Source organism: Maylandia zebra, linkage group LG7 (assembly GCF_041146795.1).
Source record: "Maylandia zebra isolate NMK-2024a linkage group LG7, Mzebra_GT3a, whole genome shotgun sequence".
In the NCBI taxonomy this organism is placed as follows: Eukaryota; Metazoa; Chordata; class Actinopteri; order Cichliformes; family Cichlidae; genus Maylandia; species Maylandia zebra.
In genome coordinates this window covers 31,382,151-31,408,423 of record NC_135173.1, presented here as the reverse complement: position 1 = coordinate 31,408,423, position 26,273 = coordinate 31,382,151, and the positions used below count along the sequence as shown (strand labels likewise).

The 26,273-nt window shown below is 41.6% G+C and overlaps 1 protein-coding gene across 1 annotated transcript in view; it reads left to right on the top strand.

Annotated features, from left to right (window-relative positions):
• The window catches only part of LOC143419463 (plancitoxin-1-like), a 40,357-nt gene extending 19,275 nt beyond the window's left edge, over positions 1–21,082 (top strand). The window contains exons 6-8 of the mRNA XM_076886239.1: positions 13,996–14,160; positions 14,256–14,441; positions 20,114–21,082. Coding sequence (XP_076742354.1) covers positions 13,996–14,160; positions 14,256–14,441; positions 20,114–20,532 — 770 coding nt within the window. The 3' untranslated portion in view covers positions 20,533–21,082. The remainder of the gene's footprint in view (positions 1–13,995; positions 14,161–14,255; positions 14,442–20,113) is intronic.
• Positions 21,083–26,273: the final 5,191 nt, after the last annotated feature.

Here is a 26,273-nt window from a genome sequence, read left to right as displayed (position 1 = left end):
TTTATTTGTATTTTGCAAAAATTAAGTGTAACAAAATCCCGGTTTCATCATATCAGCCATGCTCTTCTGCTTATCCTTGGGTATTAAGACTATTAACTCTTGCAGCACTGCGTGTTCCTAATTTTGGTTCAAGTTAATTGATAAACCTTTTTGAAGGTGATTGAGTCACCCAATTATTTAGATGTCCCAATCCCGTTGTCCCGGGATGCATCACGCTGCACTATCTGGGGTTAGGTGTTTCCTGAGGATGCTGGTTAAGTGGGGGAGCTCTTCAAAAGGGGGAGTGTGCTCCCCCTGATGAGCTCTTCAAGGTAAGCTAGAATAACCTTCTTGTGTGAGCTTTTCAAGTGCACTTCAAGGTTTGTGGGACTTTTGTTTTATAAATGTCCCTCATAACCCCCTGACGACCCAGTAATTTATTTTAGCGCACTCTGGTGTACATTTAGTTTTCGCTTGTAGCTCTCATACTCCACTTACCACTCTTCTAAGTCCTGATGTTTCTTAAAGAGGACAACAGTACCTTTAAAATTATATCGCATGTGTGGGGTTGTGGCCTTACCAATTGTTTTTTCCCACCTTTTTTAAATGGCCGGCATACCCACAAGCACATTTTATGGAAGCAAAAGAGATAAACTTGATATTTTCATCTGAAACGTTTTGTTAAACTCAGATTTTTATTTTTCGGAAATAAACATCTAATAAACAATTTAAGGGTTTTTTAAGCTTATTTAGTTTCCCGGAGAACATGACTAATTTATTAATGTGTGCTCTAATGTACATTGGGACCTGGTATTTATATTTATTTCACTTTTTTCTAGTAGACAACTCTTTGACAAAGGCAGGGAGAATTCTTAACAGAATAACTGAGCGAGATTCAAGCATAGTTTTTTCAAAGAATGAGAGTCATGTGAGCCAAATAGGAGAGGGTGAGACCCCAGTAGGAACTACACAAAGATTATCAAAACGCAGTGGCCACCTGATATCTATCATCCTATCTGGTTCAAAACCGATATGTAGAAGAATCTGGGATTTTGATTTTACGTTAAAAATAAAATATGGGTAAATGCAGAAATGTTTTCCAATAAAGTAAAAAAATAAGAGTCGCAATTATAGATGAATCCATGGCCCCTAATTGTTCCTACAAGATCACGTCGTTGCTGAAAGTTATCAGTGATCTCAATATGCGAAAAGGATTCACCGTATCTGGAGTTCAAGCTCCTCTTAACTGAAAAACCTGGGACAAACCTGTAGACATGACCTGAATGATATCAGTAATGAAGAGTTCTCTCCAAAACTCAAGAAAAGAAGGCCCCCATCAGATGAGAGTGTAACAAAATATGGTTCACTCCGCTTGCCTGAACTGGTTAACAGTCCAAGGCATTTCAGTTGTAGAATGGTTGGGTGCAACAATAAAACATATGTGGGATGTGGGAAGTGCCAAATGTTCCTTTGTGTCTTCAAATAAAACTCACAATACTTCCTCAAATATCATAAATGAATTGACTTTTGTGAAATAGAAAGCCCAGTGCAATCACTTATTCCTGAACCAATGGTTTACAGCCAATGAAGTGTCAGTGACTTCTAGGTTGGTCCCTGATCTTCATCTTATGAGATTGTTATTTTAATAACACTTGATTTATTTAAAAGAAAAAAGAAAAAGAAAAAACGAAAATATTTTTTCCCTTTTTCCCTCTTTTTCTCTGGGTCTCAGGAGGACATTATGTCTCTCTCCACCACAAGACTCTTGCTATATCTAAAAAACAGTCATATTAAAATGATCCTCAATTGGACTCAGGCGCTTTCTCCCGACCTCCCTGACATGATTCTGCGCGTGGACGGAGCAGCAACACAGACGACTCGACTACCACAGCGCCCCGACCCAGCCACTTTAGGGTACGCACACATCAATGAAACCAAACACAACTTACAACAAATCCAACTGACCCTGGCCAATTCTGTGAACATCCATCACAGCTCCAGCTAGCTTCCCGCCACTTTACCCGTCATTTACGTCAAAGCAAACGCTCCTCCACCTCCAGTCCTCATCACTTCCTCTGCCCTCCCCAACAACAACAACCTTACTCTGCACACTGGACTAAACATACCGAACCTGATCAATATTTTACTGCGTGTTATTTCACCATCTTATTGAGTCAAATACTCTATCCTTATGCGGTTTATGACATTATATTTATCCAGCCTGTCTCTAAATATTTGAACAATTTTCAAGTTTGGGGTCAACTTTTGAGAATTTGACCATAAATGAAAGTTATGGCGCTATCACCCCCTTTGGGGCTTACCTTTCCCAGTTCTGATGATATTCCTCCCCATTCTCTATTCTCTGCAAGAACCCTTTTTTGGTGGCGAGAAACTGTTGGTGTGGTCAAGTGGGTGCTGTAAAAACAAAAGCTCAGGACAGAACAGTCACCAGTCATGTACTTCATACAAAATAAGCATATATTGAACTTCATATTGATCCTCTGAGTGTAATGTTACATTTTAATTTAAACTTCTCAAAGCTAAACACAATATTTTACTTTATCTTACTCTTGTTCTTGTGCAGCACCACCTCTGTCGGTTCTATCTTACTTTTAAATTGCTGACTATTTCAAGAAAGTACCCGAAAGGCGGGGACCAGTGTTTATCATTACATATCTCTCTTTTGAGTTTGGCAAGTCTATCATTTCCCTATTATTCATAGACCTCAGTGGGGGATTTTTTATTTTTAATTTTATAACCGTTAATTGACTTCTTACAGTGGCCTGCTATGGTTAACAATAACATGTTCAGCCATGAATGAAAACGGACCTTTTCTTCACTTTAGCATTTATCATTCCCAACAATATAATGTGATACATTAATCGAAACACAGCTACTAAAACACAATTTTCCCAATGTAAACATCAGTAACTCAACATTAGCAACCAAAGGGTTAAGTCTGCAGTTCACACTCCTGTGAAGCTACAGCCTCCCCCCTTAGTCTCTGTCAACCTTCTGTTCTCGCAAAAACAAAACAAAGCAAGACAAAACATCCACCCTTCTTTTACAGGCTGGGTGAATTGTTTGTGGACATCTACTAATCCTAAAGTCGGTACCATTTTTGTCTCAGTATCAAGTCAGTTAAAACTTCGTCGTCAGTCCATCACAGTCCAGTCACATACATACATCCACACACATTCATACCAGATATTGCTGATTATGGAGCTCCACGCGCAACCTACTCGAAGCTCCCTCACCAGCAAGATGACGTCATCATTTTAAAGGAAACAGTTCCTTGTTTGTTGTTTTTTCTTGGACTGGATTGACTCGCTGCAATCCTTTTAGACTCAGGACTTCTCATCCGATCAGTGTCCCACATAAGTGAATTTCTCCCAAGCCCATTATAATCATGGAGAAAAACACTTTACGACTGTTTTCAGTAAGAATATTTTATAGCGCTTTAAAGTTCAATCTCTCAGGCCTGGATTAAGGAGCCGATTTGTTAAATCAGGAACTCACAAAATACCAAAATATCACCACCGGTGGATCACACCTCTCAGATGTTCTTATCTCAGTGCACTGTAACAAAAGCAAAAACAAACGTAGCCAATAAAGTACTCATATAATACCCAATACTGGGGCCCATTGCAAACATGTCCAAGCATAAACCATCTTCCCCTCTCTTGGAGAAAGAAAACAATCCAAACTTCACTGATAAAATACACCTTGTGTCAAGCAAAACCCAAAAACCAACCAAAACTTCACACCCAATATTGTGTAGGCATACAATTACCGTAACTCCTTTTTTCTTTTTGCACCAACAAAACATGTTGGATTTACTTGCTTCAACAGTGGACACTGGTTACACACAAACGTTTTGCTTTGGCAGAAACTTAAACAACTAAGTTAAATCAACACAACCTTTTCATATTCTCTCCGAAATAAACTCACACCATTCATTCATCATTTTCACTCTGTCCCACTGCTCCTTGTTAGACTGTGTGAAGCACAGTAAACAATTCAGTGGAGGCCTTGAGCCATAAACAGACATCACACACAGACATTGTTTTCATAGCCAAACTGCTTTAGACCCTGTCCCCTAAATCTACACAAATGCCCTCTGGGCGACATGAAATGCATTTAACCAATAGATAATCAATGGGTTCTTGTTGTTGTAACCGACTCCGTATTTGGATGTTTGTGTGCAGCATTTGTTAGTAAAGCATTCTTCATTGCATCAGCGTGTGTGTGTATCACTTCTCAGTGAATTGAATCAGCATTTCGATTTGTGTATGTGCGTCAGTTCTCACTCAATCAACGAGTGCATATGTTCATATATATGTTTCTTTTCATTCTGAGTCAGTGCATGTAGATGTGTGTGTTTGTGTGGGTGTTTGTGTTCATCACTTTCCTGTTCTGGTGTTCTGGATAAACCACGGCCTGAAGCGTGCCCTGGGGTCCTGCCCTCCTCCCTCTCCGTCTGTTTGCATCCACTGGTGATGCTGATTAAAGTTCTGTCCATACTGGTTCTGGCCCCGATTGGGGCAGTCCTTTTCTCCAGTGTCCTGCATCTTCTCCTTGTTCGGCTCCTCCTTAACTTGACCCTTTTGCTTCTGTAACTCCTTCAGGGTTTTGATACGCAGCTCAATCGTCTGGATGTCCGTGCCAAGCTCCAGTCTACGCTGCTGCGCCAGCTCTTCCTCTGTTTCTCCCAACTAAGTCAAGATTTTGTGTTCAGGTCAGAGTTCAGCTGCAGCCACTGCTGCTCATTGTGCTTTGTTCTCATCTCCTTGCTGAGGTCCTGAGCCTGCAGAAGCTCCCAGCGCTCCATCACTCCTGAAGTCTGGGGGTCTGAGCTGCTGGGATCTGCCAGTCCAGACACCGTATCCTCTTCCTCCTCACTGTGTCAATACCTCCACGACACTCACCCCTCAGTCGCAGATATCCCATGTGTGAGCAGTCCGTTTCTGTGCCTGCACAAGTGCAGCTGCTGTCCGTTTGTTGCAGGCGGAAACGGCTGACCTCCAGAGGGTGTAAATGAGAGTCTGCAGCAGCAACTTCCCCAGTGGAAGACCTCAGAGTTTGTTCTGTTAGCTTAACAAAGGCCTCAAGGGAGTTTCTGGGATGCTCATCTGGCCCCAGCAAGCTCCGGCCTGACTTCACGTCCAGTGGCTGGGACTGCAAGTCTGATGGGTTCGATTATCAGCCAGCTCCTCTTGAGCCATGCTCAGTTTCTGCTCTGATGTCTTGAGCTCTTACTGAGGACAGAAACCTCAGTCTTTTCCGTACACATCAGATTGAAGTCCATTGATGTTTCCCTTGCTCTGCTCCACGGCCTTCTGCAGCTCTGCTGTTCGGCTCTTCTCAGAGGTGAGCTCCTGGTCGAGCCCCGACACCTGTGCCTTCAGCTTATTTTCTCCTGGTGCTTTTGTCCATTCTGAGGTGCCTCCTGACCTCAGTTACTCCTCGTGTCTCTGGCACGCCATTTTTCTCTGCCCGATCATCAATGTTGGTCCGTCACTGTCCTGCACAGTTTTAATGCAGCATTGTTTTGCTCGGCCTCACTTTTCCTCCGGGCTTAATAGGCGTCTCGTCACAGCTCTGTCAGCTGAAGCTGTCTGGAAATCTCCCCCGTTTAATGAAACGGGCCTTGGGTTTAACGCTCTCCGTCTCCGCTGCATAAGATCGTTTTCCTGCAGCACTGTTGACATCTTCAAGTTGTTGTTGTAGGTCCAGCTGCTATAGCATTTGGTCCGGGTCACATCCAAGATGGTGGAGGAGAGAGCAAAGATGGTAGGGAGGGAGAGCAGGAGTCCAGGGTCCGCCTGGCTTACTGGGCTGACAAAGCAGCCTGCAATCAAGCATAAAGAGAAAAAAGAGAGAAAGAGAAAAAACAAAACAAAACAAAACAAAAACGAACGAACCAGAATGATGTTTTATTGGCTGCGTTATTCAGAGAGGGGAGAAACACCGGGGCCAAGCCCTGTGTCAACCTTCTCTCCCCCTTTTTTTGTTTTTTCTCATATATATATAATATATTATATATTCAACTCATAACCCACCAAGCTGACAGGACAACACAGGTACATGTTAAAATTCTTAAGATCAAGTTTAAAAGCAAAAATAGAATTTTCATTCATTAAGTAATCACTTGTATTAATCAATCAACAAAAACATGTCACAATTTGAATCTTTTTGCCACTAAATTTGTTGTATCGTCACTGGTTGGTCAGACCAGTGTCTTTTTTTTTTTTTTTTTGAAGTTAAGTTGTTGTCCTGCAACCCAAAGAGTTTATTTGTTAGTAGTGGATAAACTTTATCCTGTAACAACAGGTGTACGTTAAGTTTCGCTTCTTTAACCTTGCTGGAAAATCTTCACACGTTAATGAGTGCAAGCTGTTTCTTCATTGCATGTATGTGCGTTTGTAGGTGGGTTAATTTAACTTTTTTCTCAAACAAGGCATTTCTCTGAAATGTGCCTCTCTCTCACATTTCTCTGCTTGTGTGTTTTGTTTCACCTTTTGTTGTGATGCTCCGGACGCCTTCCCAACCTCCACAAGTTTGTTGGGCCCAATGTTATATGTTAAAAACTCCTCTTAATTTCTCCTTTAATTCTCTGCTAGCTGCTGTCTTTTCCACAGCTGCTGATTCTTGCTGAGTTTGGTTTCCATTACTATAATTTGCTTCGGCCACTGTGCTTGTGGGGGCAATTGGTCCAGGCCCGTAGCCACCTGTATCAACACACTGAGAGGTTTATTTAATATCATTTTCATCACAATCTTACTCTGCCGACTGAGGTGCCGGTCTTAATCATACACGATTTGTCTCTTCTAAATCAAAACCCAGCCAAACATCAAACATTCAGCGTAGTCATTCAAAACCTTATTTGTAATATTATAATCAACAAAGTCAGCGTTTTACTTACAGGCATGTATCATTGTTTGCAACTCATAATTATAAACTCAAAAACACGCTAAACAGCAACAAAAGTCCTCTGTGCGCTTCACAGCTCATTTGCATGTTCACACACAGTCTAAAAATAGCTCGCAGCGCTGCAGCTGCACATCACACAGTCTCACACAAAGCTCAGACAAAACTCTATTATTTTATATTACAAAGACGTCTTATATTTACAACCACTGACAGGCCTGACAGATTCAGCACCTAACAATTTCGACAAATTTAAGTTAACGGGTCTCACCGAAGAAAGTCTCACTTTTTTGTAATCAATCAAACAGTATCTGTTACTTCTGGAACAGTTTCTGACCTAACTTCTAAAATCCCTAACTCAATTTAACTTTGTCCAAAAAAGCACATGACACCGTTTCCAACGATGAGGAGACTCTAACTCCTAGCTTATTTCAGGATGCCCTGTACCCCACAGATAAGCCAAACTGAACTAACCCTGTTCGCCGACAGGTCAAAGCCGCGCGTCCACGGCCAGGAGGGGGCGTAACCCCCGGGCTATGCGCTTCTTAGCAACTTCTGGTGCCGTCCTATAATAATTTTCACCTACACAATTTGAAAAATTTTACCATAACGGGTCTCACCGAAGAAAGATAACTTTTTTGCGGCCAATCCCAGCCTCTGTTTCTTCTGGAACAGTCTCTGGCCTAATTTTCTAAAACAACACATAACCAATTCCCTACCAAACTACTTGAGACTCTAGCTCAATTCCTTGGGACTCTAACCCAGCATTATTACCTTCATACTTTTTCAACTTCACTAAATACTCTTAAGCAACTTCAACTGCATAACACACACGGATCCTCATCAAAATCAAAACAGACCCTCTACCAGTAATTTCAGTGAGTAGACTTTAATTTAGTCATATCCAATTTGGCACACTTTGGAAATAATTCAACAGGTAGTGCCTTACCTTTAGATAAGCCGGCTTATGCCCACTCACGTCAGACCACTGGCTTGTGCCTGTCCGTTCGACAACCTCGGACCGTCCAGACCTTTAAATTCCACCCCAATACCTCAGGACGAGCCCCCAAGCTGTTACGAGTTCAAAATTGGGGATGGAGACAAGAGAAAAACCACAATAACAATACTGGTCCGGCCGGGTTGAGTCAAACGATGATTTTAATGAACACACGCGTGGGAGATGGACACTGTATGCAGACAGCCTCAGATCTCAAAATGGTGCAGCATTGCTCAAACTTTTATAGCCTCTGGTGCCCCCACCTTATCATAAAAGCCTAAACATTCACATACTTTTCTCTCACACGGCGCCTAAGCTACGACCTTGGCTCCCTGTTTATCTGCTCCTGCTGAGATGGGGCAGAAAACTCCAGCATATTCTGTTCTCTTCTAATCAGACAAATAAGGCGATGACTTTTCTGCGAACAGTATTTCTTATAACTCAGCAGTATAATGCATCATAAAACAATATCATTCATTCACAATAAATCAGCAGTTTAATGTAATGCAAATCAGTTTAACTAATGCAATAGTTATCAACTTCTTCTAATTCAGGAGAATATCCATCCATCCATTTTCATCCGTTTTATCCGAGGCCGGGTCGCGGGGGCAGCAGCCTAAGCAAAGAGGCCCAGACCTCCCTCTCCCCAGCCACCTCTTCCAGCTTATCCGGGGGAATACCAAGGCGTTCCCAGGCCAGCCGAGAGATATAATCTCTCCAGCGTGTCCTGGGTCTGCCCCGGGGCCTCCTCCCGGTGGGACATGCCTCGAACACCTCACCCAGGAGGCGCCCAGGGGGCATCCTTGTCAGATGCCCGAACCACCTCAGCTGACTCCTTTCGATGTGGAGCAGCAGCGGCTCTACTCTGAGCCCCTCCCGGATGGCCGAACTTCTCACCCTATCTCTAAGGGAGAGGCCAGCCACCCTTCGGAGGAAGCTCATTTCTGCCGCTTGTATCCGCGATCTTGTTCTTTCGGTCACTACCCACAGCTCGTGGCCATAGGTGAGGGTAGGGACGTAGATCGACCGGTAAATTGAGAGCTTCGCTTTTACACTCAGCTCCCTCTTCACCACGACGGACCGGTGCAGCGTCTGCATTACTGCAGCTGCAGCCCCAATCCGTCTGTCGATCTCCGGCTCCCTTCTCCCATCACTCGCGAACAAGACCCCGAGATACTTGAACTCCTCCACTTGGGGCAGGAACTCATCCCCGACCCGGAGTGGGCACTCCACCCTTTTCCGGCTGAGAACCATGGCCTCAGATTTGGAGGTGCTGATCCTCATTCCCGCTGCTTCACACTCGGCTGCGAACCGCTCCAGTGCGAGCTGGAGGCCCTCACCCGATGAAGCCAACAGAACCACATCATCCGCAAAAATCAGAGATGAGATTCTGAGGCCACCAAAGCGAAAGCCCTCCGCCCCTTGGCTGCGCCTAGAAATCCTGTCCATAAAAATTATGAACAGAACCGGAGACAAAGGGCAGCCCTGGCGGAGCCCATCACCCACCGGGAACGAGTCCGACTTATTGCCGGCAATGCGAACCAAGCTCTTGCAACGGTTGTATAGGGATCGAATGGCCCGTAGCAATGGGCCAGACACCCCATACTCCCGCAGCACCTCCCACAGGACACCCCGAGGGACACGGTCGAATGCCTTCTCCAAGTCCACAAAACACATGTAGACTGGTTGGGCAAACTCCCATGCACCCTCAAGTATCCTCGAGAGGATAAAGAGCTGGTCCAGTGTTCCGCGACCAGGACGAAAACCGCATTGTTCCTCCTGTATCCGAGGTTCGACTAGCGGACGAACTCTCCTTTCCAGCACCCTGGCATAGACTTTCCCAGGGAGGCTGAGGAGTGTGATCCCCCTGTAGTTGGAACACACCCTCCGGTCCCCCTTCTTAAAGATGGGGACCACCACCCCGGTCTGCCAGTCCACAGGTACTGCCCCTGATCTCCACGCAACATTGCAAAGGCGTGTCAACCAGGACAGCCCTACAACGTCCAGAGCCTTCAGGAACTCGGGGCGGACCTCATCAACACCAGGGGCTCTGCCACCAAGGAGTTGTTTAACTGCCTCAGTGACCTCGCCCCCGGAAATTGGCGGGTCATTCCCCTCATCCCCAGACTCTGCTTCCTCCTCGGAAGACGTGTCAGTGGGATTAAGGAGGTCCTCGAAGTATTCCTTCCACCGCCTGACAATTTTCTCAGTCGACGTCAACAGCGCTCCGCCAGCACTATACACAGCGCAGGTAGAGCACCGCTTTCCCCTCCTGAGACGCCTGACGGTTTGCCAGAATCTCTTCGAGGCAGTCCGAAAGTCTTTTTCCATGGCCTCTCCGAACTCCTCCCACACCCGAGTTTTTGCTTCAGCCACTGCCCGAGCCGCATTCCGCTTGGCCTGTCGATACCTGTCGGCTGCCTCCGGAGTCCCACAGGCTAACCAAGCCCGATAGGACTCCTTCTTCAGCCTGGTGGCTCCCTTCACCTCTGGTGTCCACCATTTGGTTCGGGGATTACCACCACGGCAGGCACCAACCACCCTGCGGCCGCAGCTCAATGCAGCAGCTTCGGCAATGGAGACGCTGAACATGGTCCATTCGGACTCGATGTCCCCAGTCTCCCTCGGAATGCTGTCGAAGCTCTGCCGGAGGTTTGCGTTGAAGATCTCGCGGACTGGGGCCTCTGCTAGACGTTCCCAGCACACCCTCACTACGCGTTTAGGTGCACCAGGTCTGTCCAGTGTCCTCCCCCGCCACCTGATCCAACTCACCACCAGGTGGTGATCAGTTGACAGCTCAGCCCCTCTCTTTACCCGAGTGTCCAGAACATATGGTCGCAGGTCTGGTGATACGATTACAAAATCGATCATCGACCTACGGCCTAGAGCATCCTGGTGCCACGTGCACTTATGGACGCTCTTATGTTCGAACAGGGTGTTCGTTATGGCCAAACTGTGATTAGCACAGAAGTCCAATAACAAAGCACCGCTCGGGTTCAGATCAGGGAGGCCGTTCCTCCCAATCACGCCCCTCCAGGTCTCGCTGTCGTTACCCACGTGAGCATTGAAGTCTCCCAGCAGGACAACAGAGTCTCCAGGTGGAGCACCTTCCAGCACCCCCCCCAGGGACTCTAAGAAGGCTGGGTACTCTGAACTGCCACTCGGCGCATAAGCACAGATGACAGTCAGGACCCGTTCCCCGACCCTAAGGCGCAGGGAACAAACCCTCTCGTCCACCGGGAAAAACCCCAACGAACCGGCAGCAAGCCGAGGGGATATTAGAATACCCACCCCAGCCCGCCGCCTCTCACCAGGGGCAACTCCAGACTGAGACAGAGTCCAGCCCCTCTCCAGGAGACTGGTTCCAGAGCCCAAGCCATGCGTAGAGGTGAGCCCGACTATATCTAGCCGGTACCTCTCAACCTCACGCACTAACTCAGGCTCCTTCCCCACCAGAGAGGTGACATTCCATGTCCCTATTGCCAGTCTTGGCAGCCGGGGGTCAGTCCGCCAGGGCCTCCGCTCCTGGCCGCCACCCGACACACAATGCACCCGACCCCTATGGCGCCTCCTGCGGGTGGTGGGCCTGCGGGAGGATGGGCCCATGTCTCCTCTTCGGGCTGTGCCCGGCCGGGCCCCATGGACTAAGGCCCGGCCACCAGACGCTCGCCCTCGGGCACCCTCCCCGGGCCTGGCTCCAGGGCGAGGCCCCGGTAACCCTATCCCGGGCAGGGTAAACTGTTCCCTCGATGTCTTTTTCATAGGGTCTTCTGAATCGCTCTTTGTCTGGTCCCTCACCCAGGACCAATTTGCCATGGGAGACCCTACCAGGGGGCAAAAGGAGAATAATGCAAACTAAAACTACATAATAATTCACAGTCTTTAATTAGGGGTATAACATGGCATAAAATAATATTATACTTTTTACACTTCAATACAACCCTTGGGCACATATATGCGGGACTTTTCGTGGCTGTTTTGATATCGCTCTCTCTCTTAACCGATCAAATCTGGCTGTGGTAGCAGCTTTAAACTCGGTATGACCCAGGTTGATAGAGGGTGCCCAGTCTGGATCGCATTCCAGCCTTTTGTAGGCTGGTTTTCCTACAAAACACAACAAACAGCCCGCAAAGCCACAGTAAACAAAGCAGCATAGCGCAACGAATTCAATTCAAATCAATATAAGACTTATTTGTAGCCTATATCAACAAATATGTTATGATAAATTACGTAATAACTACAACAGAAGACTTACCTTTGTGGAAATGCTTGGAGCAGACTAACATGTGAGCTGGGGTGTTCTGGGACGTTATATTTGGTCTTCGAATGGCTGCGATCCAGGCCATCCGTCGGCTCTCTGTTACTTCGTAAACATGGCTTGAACAATTTTTCTTCCACGATGGAATCCGATATAAACCGATCTCTTTACCCGTCGACTTCCCGTGGCTGTCATGCGACCAGCTATTGCAGTTAATAAAACAACAGCTTCTTGCCATTCTTTGTGTTTCTTTTTATCGCTGTGTGACTGTTTTCTTGTGAAAGCCTGCGTGCGCTAGTACCGCTTGCCACTCGTACCTGCAATCCTTTGCGGTTTTACCCCAAAATGATGTCACATTTTCAATCTCTATTGTGCAGCTGTAACTCGTTCAGAGTGTTTTTGACTCAGTTAGATGATATTAAAAAAAAGGTTTCTTAACCACAGAAATAATTCTGTGATCATGCACTTTATTCGTCCTGTGTGGTGTTTCAAATCTTTTGGTGCTGCTGAACTAGCTGTCACGATCCTGGGTCTTATGACCCAGTGTTTTGAGTTTTAGTTCTTTTGATGTTTATAGTGTATGTTTAAGCTTATTAGGTTTCCTATGTTCATTTGCTTATTAGCTCCCCCTTGTGTTTTCAACCCCTGTGAAGTCTCCCTTGCCCTTCGTGTGTTTCATGTCTGTTGTCTTATGTTGTCATGTCTGCCTCTCATGTTTCCTGTTTTATTTTGAAGAGATCTCGTGTTTTTATATTATGGATTATGTTTTGAGTCCTTTGTTGTACTGTTTCTTGTTTCCCTAGATTTCAGTTATGGTTATCATAGGTTTAGTTCTTTGGCTTTGTAATATGGCTTCCCTGTGTTCAATGTTGTGTCTACTGTGACCTCTTTGTACCATGTTTCTGGTCCCTATAGTCTGTCTTCTCAGTTGCTGTTAAGTTTGCATGTTTAGAGTTCAGTCAGTGTGTTTCCTGTTTTACTTTGAAGGTCCATGTCTCATGTGAGTGTTTCTAGTTTTGCTTCCCTTGTCTCGTCCAGCCTGATTACTCCCAGCTGTGCTCTCCTTCTGTGCCTCATTCCCTCGTTATCCCTCTGTGTATTTAAGCCCTATGTTTCTCTTTGTCAGTGTTGTAGTCTCCCTCATGCTGTGTGTTTCTACCTGTAGCTCCCTGTGTGATTTGTTAGTCTTCCCAGTTTAGATTTTGTAGAGTTTTTGTGTTCAGCAATAAAAGCTGCCCTTTGAGTTCAATCCTGTCTCCAGTGAGTTTGCGTTTGGGTCCAATCCCTGCCTGCCACACAGCCGAAACATGACACTAGCCTTTATATTCATTCTATTAAGAATGAGTTTTGCCCACTTTAAAGTCTCCTTTGCTTTTATTGACATTCCTTGGACCTCATTCCAGTTGGCAGCTTCGAAATACAGATTCTACACTCGTGTTTGATGTTTTACCTGCTCAATTTGTCATTAAATGACAAATTAGCTTGTCAATAATTGTCCAGTTATTTTTGAACTGAAAATGGGGAACTATATATGAAAATTACTACCATTGCTCATCAAACCCTTCGAATTAAAACTGAAGGTCTGTCTACCATATCTTAATTGTTTGACTCAAAATCCACTTTGGTGATGTACACAGGCAAAACTACTAAAGTTATGCCATTGTCTAAATAGCTACATTAACTGTTAGTATTACAAGGTGCTTGTGTCTTTGAAAACACACAAATTTTTTTTGTTTTGTTTTCAGTCTGGAATTTGTTGATCACCTGTTTAGCAAAAATTGTTCTGTAGGTTCTGTTTCAGTTGACTACGATATATCACATTTTTTTCCAGGAGTTCTGCTTGTGGATAAAAGTGGAACTGGAATCTGGCTCCTGCACAGCACACCAAAGTTTCCTTGTGCAAAAGATGAAAATTCATTCTGGCCTTCAACTGGAGTAAAAAATGCACAGACATTTATCTGTGTAACATTTCGCTATGAACAGTTTGATAAAATTGGTAACGTATTCACAGAACCTTTCATATTCATAGTGTGGTTATATTTTATTAGTGTAATGAATGATGCACTTTAATGTGGGGCTGTTTTTTTTTAGGTAAACATCTGCAGTATATTCGAGCTTTCCCGTTTGACCATCGTATTCCAGGAGACTTTCACACAGAACTACTGGATGTTGTAAACAAGGTTCATGTTCCTCCAGATGATCATTTTCAGGAACTGAACTCGAATAAAAGGGTCAACTTTTACAGCATCGCAAAAAAAATCCAAGGTCCTGATTACGGTGAGACATCTGCATGTTTAATAAATAACAATAGTTCAAGCAGTGATGGGAATAACGGCGTTACAAGTACTGGCGTTACTAACGGCGTTACATTTTTCAGTAACGCGTAATCTAACTATTTACTATTCCTATCGTTACAACGCCGTTACCGTTACTAACAAGAAAATGCGGTACGGTCGTGTTACTATTTTCCAACAAACAGACGGTTGAAGCTGTGTTCAGCTTACCGCACCTTATATCAGTTGCACGGAAGTAGCTGTAAGTAATCTGGGCGCTATAGCTTTAAGCAGCTTCATGCTTCCGTGGGCGGCAATCACTTTCTGCCCGATCACTTTTGGCACAACACCTGGAGCTAAGGGGGCAAAACAATCGCATGAGTGCTGCTGTTTGCTGTTTTATGAAATATGATTCATTAAACATGTTTGTGGTTGTTACAGTGAAAAATATAACTTTTTCCACTTGGATTTTATGTTTTTTGTCTGATTTTAGATCAATTGTGTTAATACAGTATGTCAAAATGAAAACATAACTATAAATTCAGACACCTGAGGTTGTGCTGAAAAGGATGATACCAAACAAGGCAAATGTGGACAAGAGATATTTTATTTTGTATTCCTATGGTGACAGTTTATAATCAGAACTATCAGTGATCAATCATTTATCATTGTTGAATCTGATGACAGCATAATCTCTGAAGTATATCTATGGTAATCTGAGTAAAGATTAATGTATGCATATTATCATCTTTTAATCAGTCTCAAATGGAATCCACAGCATTGTATCACCGTCTGAACTGGTGGGTCCAGCTGGGCCTTCTACATTCAGTTTTGCACGTAGTCAGGCCTACACCAACATGCACAGAGAGTCATGTAACACACGCACGTTCACACACACTTATTAACACAGGGGGGTCGTCTTAGGACATCCTCTCTACTTGGATACACAATTTCACAAAATACACAACATATCACACACTTGTTTGTCTCTAAGTGTAACGCGGTTAAAGGACCAGGGCGCCTGACTGCAGCCTCATAGACAATGAGCTATCAGAATAAGATTCGACTATGGAGCCTGAGGGTGTGAATAAAACACAGGAAACGAAAGTAGAGCTCAAATATATATATATATTATGTTTGTTATGAGAAGTGTATAGACGGATGTACAAAAGAAATAAAAACATATGCATATATATCACAAACAAAAATAATGTTGACAATACAAAACAGCTTAGTAGGTTCCAAAAGGAGGTGGGATGAGGTGTAGTCCAGTATGTGATTTAGTTTAGTTCCATGGACCTGTGATAGGTCATGTGTCAACAATTTGTGATTCAGTCCATAGGTTCACAATTCCTACCGCAACGTAGCGGTGGTCGGGTGGCTCGCCATCTCGCGCTGATCAGGGCTGATCGCGGGAGAACAAAAAAAACCTGACCTACACAAGGTCAAAAAACAGAAATTATCATTCACAGAAGAAAATGAAACAGCATTCTACTGCTGTGACAAAATAAATACATAAATCCATAAATAACAAAGTCAAGTAATCAATGCCACGTTTCATACAACAATCAATAAACCATCATCTCTTATAATGAATGTCATTCTAAATACTATTCTAGAAAGACATTCTCATGGGTCCCATCAAAGTATATCAGCGTTAAAGCTAATAAATATTATCCAAAGTTAATCAAATATATTTACAAAACTCATTTAATCACAGGTGTTGCGCAACAGATTCAATAATGTAAATGGAATTTAACTCAATGCAAAATCTCATAGGCCATTTCGGCATTTCATCAGAAAAGTAACAAAAAACATCCAAAACGGACAAAACTACAAAAATCAAATCACTCGTTCAACTCTAGATACGTTAAGTCAACATTCGGCCATAATGGAATAAACAAAAACAACAATATTCAATAGATGACACTAGTAATTGCACTTACTGTCGCTAGCCTAGCATTAGCTTACCGGCATTGTAGGATGTGCGATCGCGGCTCCGCATGTACATTAATTGTGACAAAACAAAACAAACAAATAACTCACCGTTGAGTCGAGTGTGAGGTAGTGTAAAGATGAATGAATCGGCCGGGTTATTGCACGCTGTCAACTGGCCTGTAGTGCAAAATTTGTCGATATCTGACAAGTACGCCAACCACAGGGACAACAGCAGCCAGAGGAGCAGGGACATGCAGCTGATTGACCCGGAACTTATACAGGATTCATTCCCGCCACAATAAAGGGACTGGCGGAAGTGGGGTCAGAAGTTACCGTGGTTACATAAGGTAGCATCTGATGTCTATATAAGGAGCAGTGGCGTGTCTAGAAAATTTTTGTTGGGGGGGCCAGGTAGGGGCACAGATTTGGAGAAGGGTGGCAGATTTAATTGGCAGATAATGTTTAAAAAAAAATTCTACCAACCCTTAACCATAATTCAATAATCCTATAAACCTAATAACCAAATGCACTTTTAACTCTTATTAGAATGAGATTTTAACCACTACGGTGCAAAGTTTTTAGATACTGCGTTGATAAAGTACAAGAGATACAATCAGTGCTTTGTCAGTGTTTACTCAGCATTCAAGGACAGCAATATTTGCATAGTATTTTTACTGACATATAGTGCACATATGTTTTGGGCAAAAACATTTTTGAAAATTAAAATACGAACATTTGTAACAAACAATTGACAAATTAGCCAATGCCAATGCAAAACTTTATCTGCCTGTTAAAAAAAGAAGATAATCTTCTCACAAACTGGTGTTTGATTTTGAAACAGGAAAAAAGTGGGGAAACAACTGAAAAGACTAACATTTGAATAAAACCTGAAAGCAAGTAAATACTTTCTATGCTGCCTTATCGTAAACTTTGCTAATATTGATAAAGAACAACACTGGCTGATGATAAAATACAGTCAGCTGGCATGGTGACACTGCCAGTATTAACCTGCAGGGCTGGACTGGGACAAAAAAATTGGGCATTTTTACTACAGACCGACCCACCAGGTAGTAAAGCCATAAAGACTTTGACTGAAAACAAACCCTGTTGTGACAGTGATGTACAGTCTTGTTGGTATATGTATGATTTCTATACATTTTACGTCAGATAAAAACTTTGGTTGTAAGATTTAGATAATTATTTAATAAAAACTAGATATTTTAAATGAGAATAAGAAAGAAAAGTATTTCTTTGTGCCCACCTTTCCCTGTTAATGCCCTACCTGGCCCCCTGGCAAAACTTTGCTAGACCCGCCCCTGCACAGTTACCAGCTGTCAGCTACATAAAAAAGGATCCTGGTGTTATTTATCTCTCAGAAACAGTTCATAACTTCCCTTCAACTCATTCATGTCACCTAAAAGGTAAACCTGTTTCTCCATCACCTGTTCAGCTCTGATGGTTCAGTAAGGACATCTCCTGGTTTCATCTTCATGTTTCCCTCTCACCACATATCCAAACCAACATCATGACCAGCAGCTTTACAGCTGTGGCTCCAGCAAACATCAGCTGATACTAGAAATTAATATTAAATACATTCTAACAACAGCTGATCAAGCTTAAACGTGCTGCTGTTGTTTAGCGCGACATCTGCTGGTTTCCTCTTTCTGGCGCAAAGTGGGCGATAAACAAGAGAGAAAAGCCGATCAGCTGATCATTGATCAGTTTCATGATTGAAGTAGCAACAGGAGAGAGAGGGGGAGAGAATGAGAGAAGAGGCAGCTGTGCAGCATAAAGACAGAATAAATCCAGCTTTGTGTCTTTTTTCCATTCTAGCTAAAGTCCGGGACAAACTGCGTCTCTTCTCAGCTCAATACGAAACGTGTAATATTTTCTCTGAATGAGGGACCATTCCATTTTTTTAAGGAGCCGTTGGCAACTCTACTAACCTTATGAATAAAATAAAGTTCACTATCAGTAACATCATAGCACCCACCCAGCTGTATAAAAACTCCGTCAAACTGGCTAGAACGCAGTATGAGTTATTGCAACTGACAGTAAAAAGTCAGCAACATGAAAATAAACTCCACCTAAACTTGGTTTATATCTGACCCAGATAGACTGCAGGTCATAACTTCTTACCTGAAGTTCAGTTCACCTGACACTCGGACTGGTGGCTGCTTCGGGTCTCTCCTCCTGCCTCCCCTTCCCTCATCCACCTGTTGCCTCTGTGGAAGCCCCGTCATAGCCACCACCAAACAACGGAGTTATTTCTACACATCGACCTGCATCTGGCCAATCCACCACCTCTCATTGTTCATGCCATTACAAAAAAAATAAAAAACAAGTCACTGGGGATATGCCCGGTATGCCCGATGGCCAGTCCAGCTATGTTAACCTGCAACCAAATCTGCAGCTCCATACAGCAATGTTACGACTTAGATTATATCTTATAACTCATAACTCTTATATGTTAGCTGCCCTCAGTAGCATACTGTCTGAAATATTCGACGGCTGCAATAATTCTTTAAGTGTTTTTTCCTTGGTATTCTAATTTCACCGAAGTTTACTAAACTCAACAAACTTGATATTACTTACCGGGACATTTATTCTGTCCTCATTTTCTTTCACCGAAAAATTGTTTCCTGCAGTGCCATCTTTCGCGCTTGGCTCTCCTACCTTTGCTAACGTGATGCGCATAGCGCAGAAGCGATGCTGCATTCACTTACACTCGGATATCTGAGCGTCACCGTGAAAATATAATCGGACATTTGATATTTGATTGAATTTTATTGTTTTACCTTTGGGGTGGCACCTGGGGTGGCCAGTCTGGTTTGGGGGGTGGCCTGTGCCCCCCCCAGGCCACCCCGCTGGACACGCCATTGATAAGGAGAACTTTTTGAATGTGGAGAACTGATATCATTTCCAGTAAGATTTAACTTGACGTCATCAGGGTAATATAAGAATGAAAAAGCATCCGCCCTGCGGAGATTGTTGTTGTACGTTGTCTTCCCACACTTCTGCGCAAAGTGTGTAATAAAGATCACTATTTTTGGCACCTACCCGGACTCGGCCTGCTTTCTTCTCTTACCCAAGTCGAACGAATCTTAACACAAAGTAAATAGTTTTAAAGGTGAAATCTAGAGGAAACATCAAAATTTGTTAAAAATTGCCAATTATACCCTGGACCCCAGAGGGTTAAACATTTTTTTTTAAAGTAACGCAATAGTTACTTTTCAAGTAATTAATTACTTTTAGAATCTTCTAACTCAGTTACTTTTTTGAAGGGTATAAATATCACTTTTTGTTTTTCCTTTTTATGGCACGGATCCCAGAATTTGTCGTATAATAAATAAACCATTTTTTTTAAAGTTGCGAAATATTAATAATAATATGTATAGTTGAAAATGCCAGCGGGTCAAAATGATCTTTGCAGCATATTCAAGTGTGAATGATGAAACCTCATTTAATTCTGAGGTAAGGTCTGCTAAAGTTTATTTCTGAACCACATGTGGACTTTTGTGTAGATGTCTGTGTGCCATTTAGACTCTTTTTAGACCACAGATCAATAGAAAACTGCTCAGTGGGTTTGAATTTGATTCCTATGTGTACATATGTTCAAATAATAATCCAGTTAAATCAGAACCACAGTCTGATATAACTGGACTAAAGAGTGAATGCTAATATACGAACACTGAGGCAGCCCATGTAACACCAGTGCTGTTGCTGTTGTTATTACAGGTGGAGATCTTTATGTCACTATTTCACAGAGAGTCAGCAGCGATCTGCTCGTCCAGACGTGGGGCTGCCAGGCTGGCCGGGATAAATCCTTCTGCAGAAAGAATAAATTCAAAGTGGAAAATATCAAAATGATAGAAACTAGCCTCAGTCAATGGAAGAATACACAGGACCATTCCAAGTGGTGTGTAGCTAAAGATCCACAGAATAACTGGGTGTGTGTTGCTGATGTAAACAGAGCCCAAAGCCAGTACACTAGGCATGGAGGTGCACTGTGTATTAATGATAAAAGAATAAAAGACATTTTTAAAAATCTTGCAAAAGAAAGTGAGGACTGTCAAAACAGGAGCCTCCTGGACATCCTGGATGTCCTGAATCTTCGAAATTTCCTGAACATCCTGAACCCCGACTGTGATCCATAGCTACACACTGACTAAAAAAAAGTCTGTGTTACTCTAAAGCATTTGGCATGTCTAAAAATAATTTATATCTTAAATCTAATGAGCTCTTTTCCTGCATGTTTTAACCCATGACCATACAGAAAGATGGGGTAGAATTACAAGAGAAATAATTAGATAAATGCACTGCAGATTAATAACTACCTAATGATGATAAAGTAAAGTAATCTCTTATATTCATATTCATGGTTCTGTTATGTTCACATGTATCTTGCCTGGAAATTTAATATGAAACTAAATGTTGAAAAATTATGTCAAGAAGCAAAAACTTTTGGAAAATATGTTGCGATCTGAAATGTATTATTATAGAAATAAACTTATAACAGGAACATGCTCATCCTCTGCTAATGTTTTATATGCAACAACCAATCCAGATGTGTGGATATACAGTGTAACCGACATCTGAAGTCACATGTCTGGTTTGTAACATCTAACTGTAGGATTATTGTTGTCGTGTGAAAACAGATGATGTGTGTTTGCCTTGAAAATAAACTTTAATCATATTTAAAGTGAAGCAAATGACATGTTGAAATGATTCTGTTATTTAAAAAAAAGTGATTCTTTGATGCACAGCCTGAGCAAAGAGTGAAATCCTCACAGAAATATGCAATCTTTCTGTGCGTCATGTAAATGAACTGTCCTGTTTTTGTTACAGTCAGCACAGATTTGAATCTCATGTATTTCAGCCGGAATAATAGATTTCCTGTCTGCAGCATGTGTGTTTGGAGACTCTTCAGAGAAAAGTTGCAGCTTTGAAAATTTACCAGCCACTGCATTTTAACTGATATCTAATCTTTTTCAAAACCTAGTTTTTAGTAACTGTGCCAGATGTGGAGTGTTTCCGTTTTTCTAGTGGAAAATCTTCATTGTGTGGATGCTTTAAGCATCCACACTATTGAGTTCCTGTTTCTCTTTATTCTTTATTATTGTGTGGATGCTTTAAGCATCCACACTATTGAGTTCCTGTTTCTCTTTATTCTTTATTATTCTTAGGACTTCCGTACACTTTTCGCCGTGGAACTACTTCCACAATTTTCAGCCGATTTTCACCGTTCAAACTTTAAACTATTCAGCTATTTTTGCTAATGCCGGCTATGACTTTTGCTATTTTTAACTATTATACTTTTTAAAATATTCCACTTTTTTCCTTTAATTTGTCCCATTGAAATGAATGGGAAACTTCTGCAATTCTGCTAAAATTTGCTTGTTTTTGAAACTTAACTACTTCCTCATATTTTCACCTATCACAACCATTCAAACTTTAAAATGTTCACAAATTATTGGGCTATTCAGGTATGATTCAGCTTTTTCAAATCTTCTACTGTTTTACTTTTATGCCTCTTAAAGTTTTGAGTTGCAAAATTGTGATTTTTCACAAAATACATGTGTTGTTATGGTTGCTATGCTCTTGGCTTCCAGTGTGCCACTGAAGGTTTTGCAATTTTCACTTCATGTCCGAACAACTTCCTGCTACTTGCTCAATTTTCACTCAACTTCCACAAATTATACATCAAAACGTAGGTATTTTTGCTGGCTTTCAGAAAATGTCACCATCATTGTTGTGGGATTTATAGAATTTTGGCAAATCTCCTCAGACTAACACAAGGTCAGAAAACTCTCCATATAAAGTGAATGGAGAGCTTGTTCAAAATCACCGCTGGATTTCTGTAATGAGAGGCATATTCGAATCGTCATATCTCCTTAACGAAGCAAAGTTAAGACATGAGGCTTGTCCCCGAATATCTTCAGACACCCCTGACGCTCACAATTCAAGAATTTCTTTCTCACCTATTACCGTTCTGAAATGAGTTGGACTTGTTTGAGGGTAGGAAATTCGTCCTTCGCTCAGATTTCTTCAGATTTCAAACTGTGGAAATGAACCACTTTTTTCTCTCGTCATAACTTTTTGTTGGATTTCCACAGAGACCTGAAAATTTCCATGATTGTTCACCAAAGCCTGCTGTCTCTTACGGTGAAAGAATGATATCGATACTCCAAATAGATTTAGAGTTAGAAAGCGTTGTTTGAGGGCAAGTCAAGGCAGTTTTTGCTTCGCTCTACTCAGTTATGGTGCATTACAAGTCAAATATCTTTAATAATTCATATTTTAATGATAAATTGTAAACACTGGAAGATTCCCCCATGTCTTCTGAACAAAACGGTGTAAGAATGACCGCTCTAGCCCCTACGGTTTGGAAATTATGGTCATTTGTTTGAGGGGAGTCCTCACTATGAGAAATAGGCTGCAATAATCCTGTGCCTCTCTGTGCTGCGTGTGTAAAAAGAGGCACATGTTTTGGCGGGAAAAAGTACACAGGCTCTCTGATTGGTGGATTCAAATTCAGCAGCTCCCAGGCTGACCTAGAAACTTACTTCTCTCTCCCTGTGCATTTTTTTGCTGATTTTTTCATTTCACAAGTATATTTGAGGGACCCTCAGCATGTTCAGCATTTTTTCAGCTGTCCATTTTGCTTTTCCAATTTTTCTATTTAACTTATTACTATTGTGCTAAATAATACTATTTCTGCTATTTTATAAGATTTGTGCCTAATATAGTATTTCTGCTAAATTACAATATTTCTGCTTTTTATACTATTTGTGCTAAAACATAGTATTTCTACTAAATGTAGTATTTATGCTTAATCATACTATTTCTGCTTTTTATGGGATTTGTGCCTAATATAGTATTTCTGCTTTTTATAGGATTTTTGCTCAAACATAGTATTTCTACTAAATGTAGTGTTTATGCTTAATCATCCTATTTCTGCTTTTTATAGGATTTGTGCCTAACATAGTATTTCTGCTAAATTATAGTATTTCTGCTTTTTATAGGATTTGTGCCTAACATAGTATTTCTGCTAAATTATAATATTTCTGCTTTTTATACTATTTGTTCTAAATTATAGTATTTCTGCTTTTTATAGGATTTGTGCTTAATATAGTATTTCTGCTAAATTATAGTTTTTCTTCTTTTTATAATATTTGTGCTAAAACATAGTATTTCTACTAAATGTAGTATTTATGCTTAATAATAGTATTTCTATATATTTCTGCCAGGTCCCCAGGCAGCCAATCCTCTGTGAGGACTGAGACATTCAAATTTTCAAATCAGGGCCTGCACAGTTTCCCAGCCAATCAAATAAGTGTCCTGAGGCATTCAAATTTGCATATTGGGGCCTTCGTGGCTTCTAAGCCAGCCAATCATATCTGAGGGCTGAGGAATTCAAATCCACAAATCAGGGCCTGCACGGCTTCCCAGCCAGCCAATCACATATGTGGTCTCAGGCATTCAAATTTGCATATTGGGGAATTCGTGGCTTCTAAGTCAACAAGTCATCCATGTCATATATCTCTAAAAATTCATATTTTAATGATAAATTGTCAACACTTGAAGATTCCCCCATCTCTTCTGAACAAAACGGTGTAAGAATGACCGCTCTAGCCCCTATGGTTAGGAAATTATGGTCATTTGTTTGAGGGGAATCCTCACTATGTGAAATAAACTGAAAGAAGCAGGTCTATGTCTCTGTGCTGCGTGTGTAAAAAGATGCACCTTTTTTGGCGGGAAAACGTAAACAGCCTCTCTGATTGGTGGATTCAAATTCAGCAGCTCCCAGGCTGACCTAGAAACTTAGTCCTCTCTCCCTGTGTGTGTGTGTGTGTGTGTGTGTGTGTGTGTGTGTGTGTGTGTGTGTGTGTGTGTGTGTGTGTGTTTAGTGGGAGAGAGAGGACCCTGCCCTTATTTGACAGCATGTCATTGTAGGATTTAAATTGAACATAGTTAGACTGGTTGACTGGATTAGAGCCTGTGTTTGTGTGTCCCTCTGTGCATTTGTGTTTCAATAAGTTATTACTATTCTGCTAAATCATAGTATTTCTGGTACTTTTCGGTACTTGTGCTAAATACAGTATTTCTGCTAAATCATACTATTTCTGCTTTTCATAGGATTTATGCCTAATATAGTATTTCTGCTAAATTATAGTATTTCTGCTTTTTATAGGATTTGTGCCTAACATAGTATTTCTGCTAAATTATAGTATTTCTGCTTTTTATAGGATTTGTGCTTAACATAGTATTTCTGCTAAATTATAGTATTTCTGCTTTTTATACTATTTGTTCTAAATTATAGTATTTCTGCTTTTTATAGGATTTGTGCTTAATATAGTATTTCTGCTAAATTATAGTTTTTCTTCTTTTTATAATATTTGTGCTAAAACATAGTATTTCTACTAAATGTAGTATTTATGCTTAATAATAGTATTTCTATATATTTCTGCCAGGTCCCCAGGCAGCCAATCCTCTGTGAGGACTGAGACATTCAAATTTTCAAATCAGGGCCTGCACAGTTTCCCAGCCAATCAAATAAGTGTCCTGAGGCATTCAAATTTGCATATTGGGGCCTTCGTGGCTTCTAAGCCAGCCAATCATATCTGAGGGCTGAGGAATTCAAATCCACAAATCAGGGCCTGCACGGCTTCCCAGCCAGCCAATCACATATGTGGTCTCAGGCATTCAAATTTGCATATTGGGGAATTCGTGGCTTCTAAGTCAACAAGTCATCCATGTCATATATCTCTAAAAATTCATATTTTAATATTAAATTGTCAACACTTGAAGATTCCCCCATCTCTTCTGAACAAAACGGTGTAAGAATGACCCTTCTAGCCCCTACGGTTAGGAAATTACGGTCATTTGTTTGAGGGGAGTCGTCACTATGAGAAATAGACTGCAAAAATCCTGTGTCTCTCTGTGCTGCTGCGTGTGTAAACAGATGCACCTGTTTTGGTGGGGAAAAGTGCACAGCCTCTCTGATTGGTGGATTCAAATTCACCAGCTCCCAGGCTGACCTAGAAACTTACTTCTCTCTCCCTGTGTGTGTGTGTGTGTGTGTGTGTGTGTGTGTGTGTGTGTGTGTGTGTGTGTGTGTGACAGAGAGAGAGAGAGAGAGAGAGAGAGAAAGGCTTTTAATGGGATGATCTCATTCTAAGATTTAAATTCAATATATTTAGACTGGTTGACTGAATTGGATCTTGTGTGTGGGTCTCTCTGTGCATGTGTGTTTCCTCATGTGTACATATTTGTGATTGTGTGGCTGTAATAAATTTTTTTGCAGATTTTTGTCATTTAACAAGTATATTTGAGGGACCCTCAGCATGTTCAGCATTTTTTCAGCTGTCCATTTTGCTTTTCCAATTTTTCTGTTTAACTTATTACTATTGTGCTAAATCATACTGTTTCTGCTATTTCATAAGATTTGTGCTTAATATACTATTTCTGCTTTTATAGGATTTGTGCTTAATATAGTATTTCTGCTAAATGTAGTATTTATGCTTAATCATACTATTTCTGCTTTTCATAGTATTTGTGCTTAATATAGTATTTCTGCTAAATTTAGTATTTCTGATTAATTATAGTTTTTCTACTAAATCATAGTACAGTATTTCTGCTTTTTATGGGATTTGTGCTAAAACAAAGTATTTCTACTAAATGTAGTATTTGTGCTTAATCATACCATTTCTGCTTTTTATAGGATTTGTGCTTAATATAGTATTTCTGCTAAATTATAGTATTTCTGCCAAATTATAATATTTGTGCTAAAACATAGTCTCAATTTAAAATTACAATATTCATAGTTCATCACAGTGTCTCTGGTAAATCACAATATTTCTGCTCTGTTGTACTATTTTTCTAAATCATAGTGTTT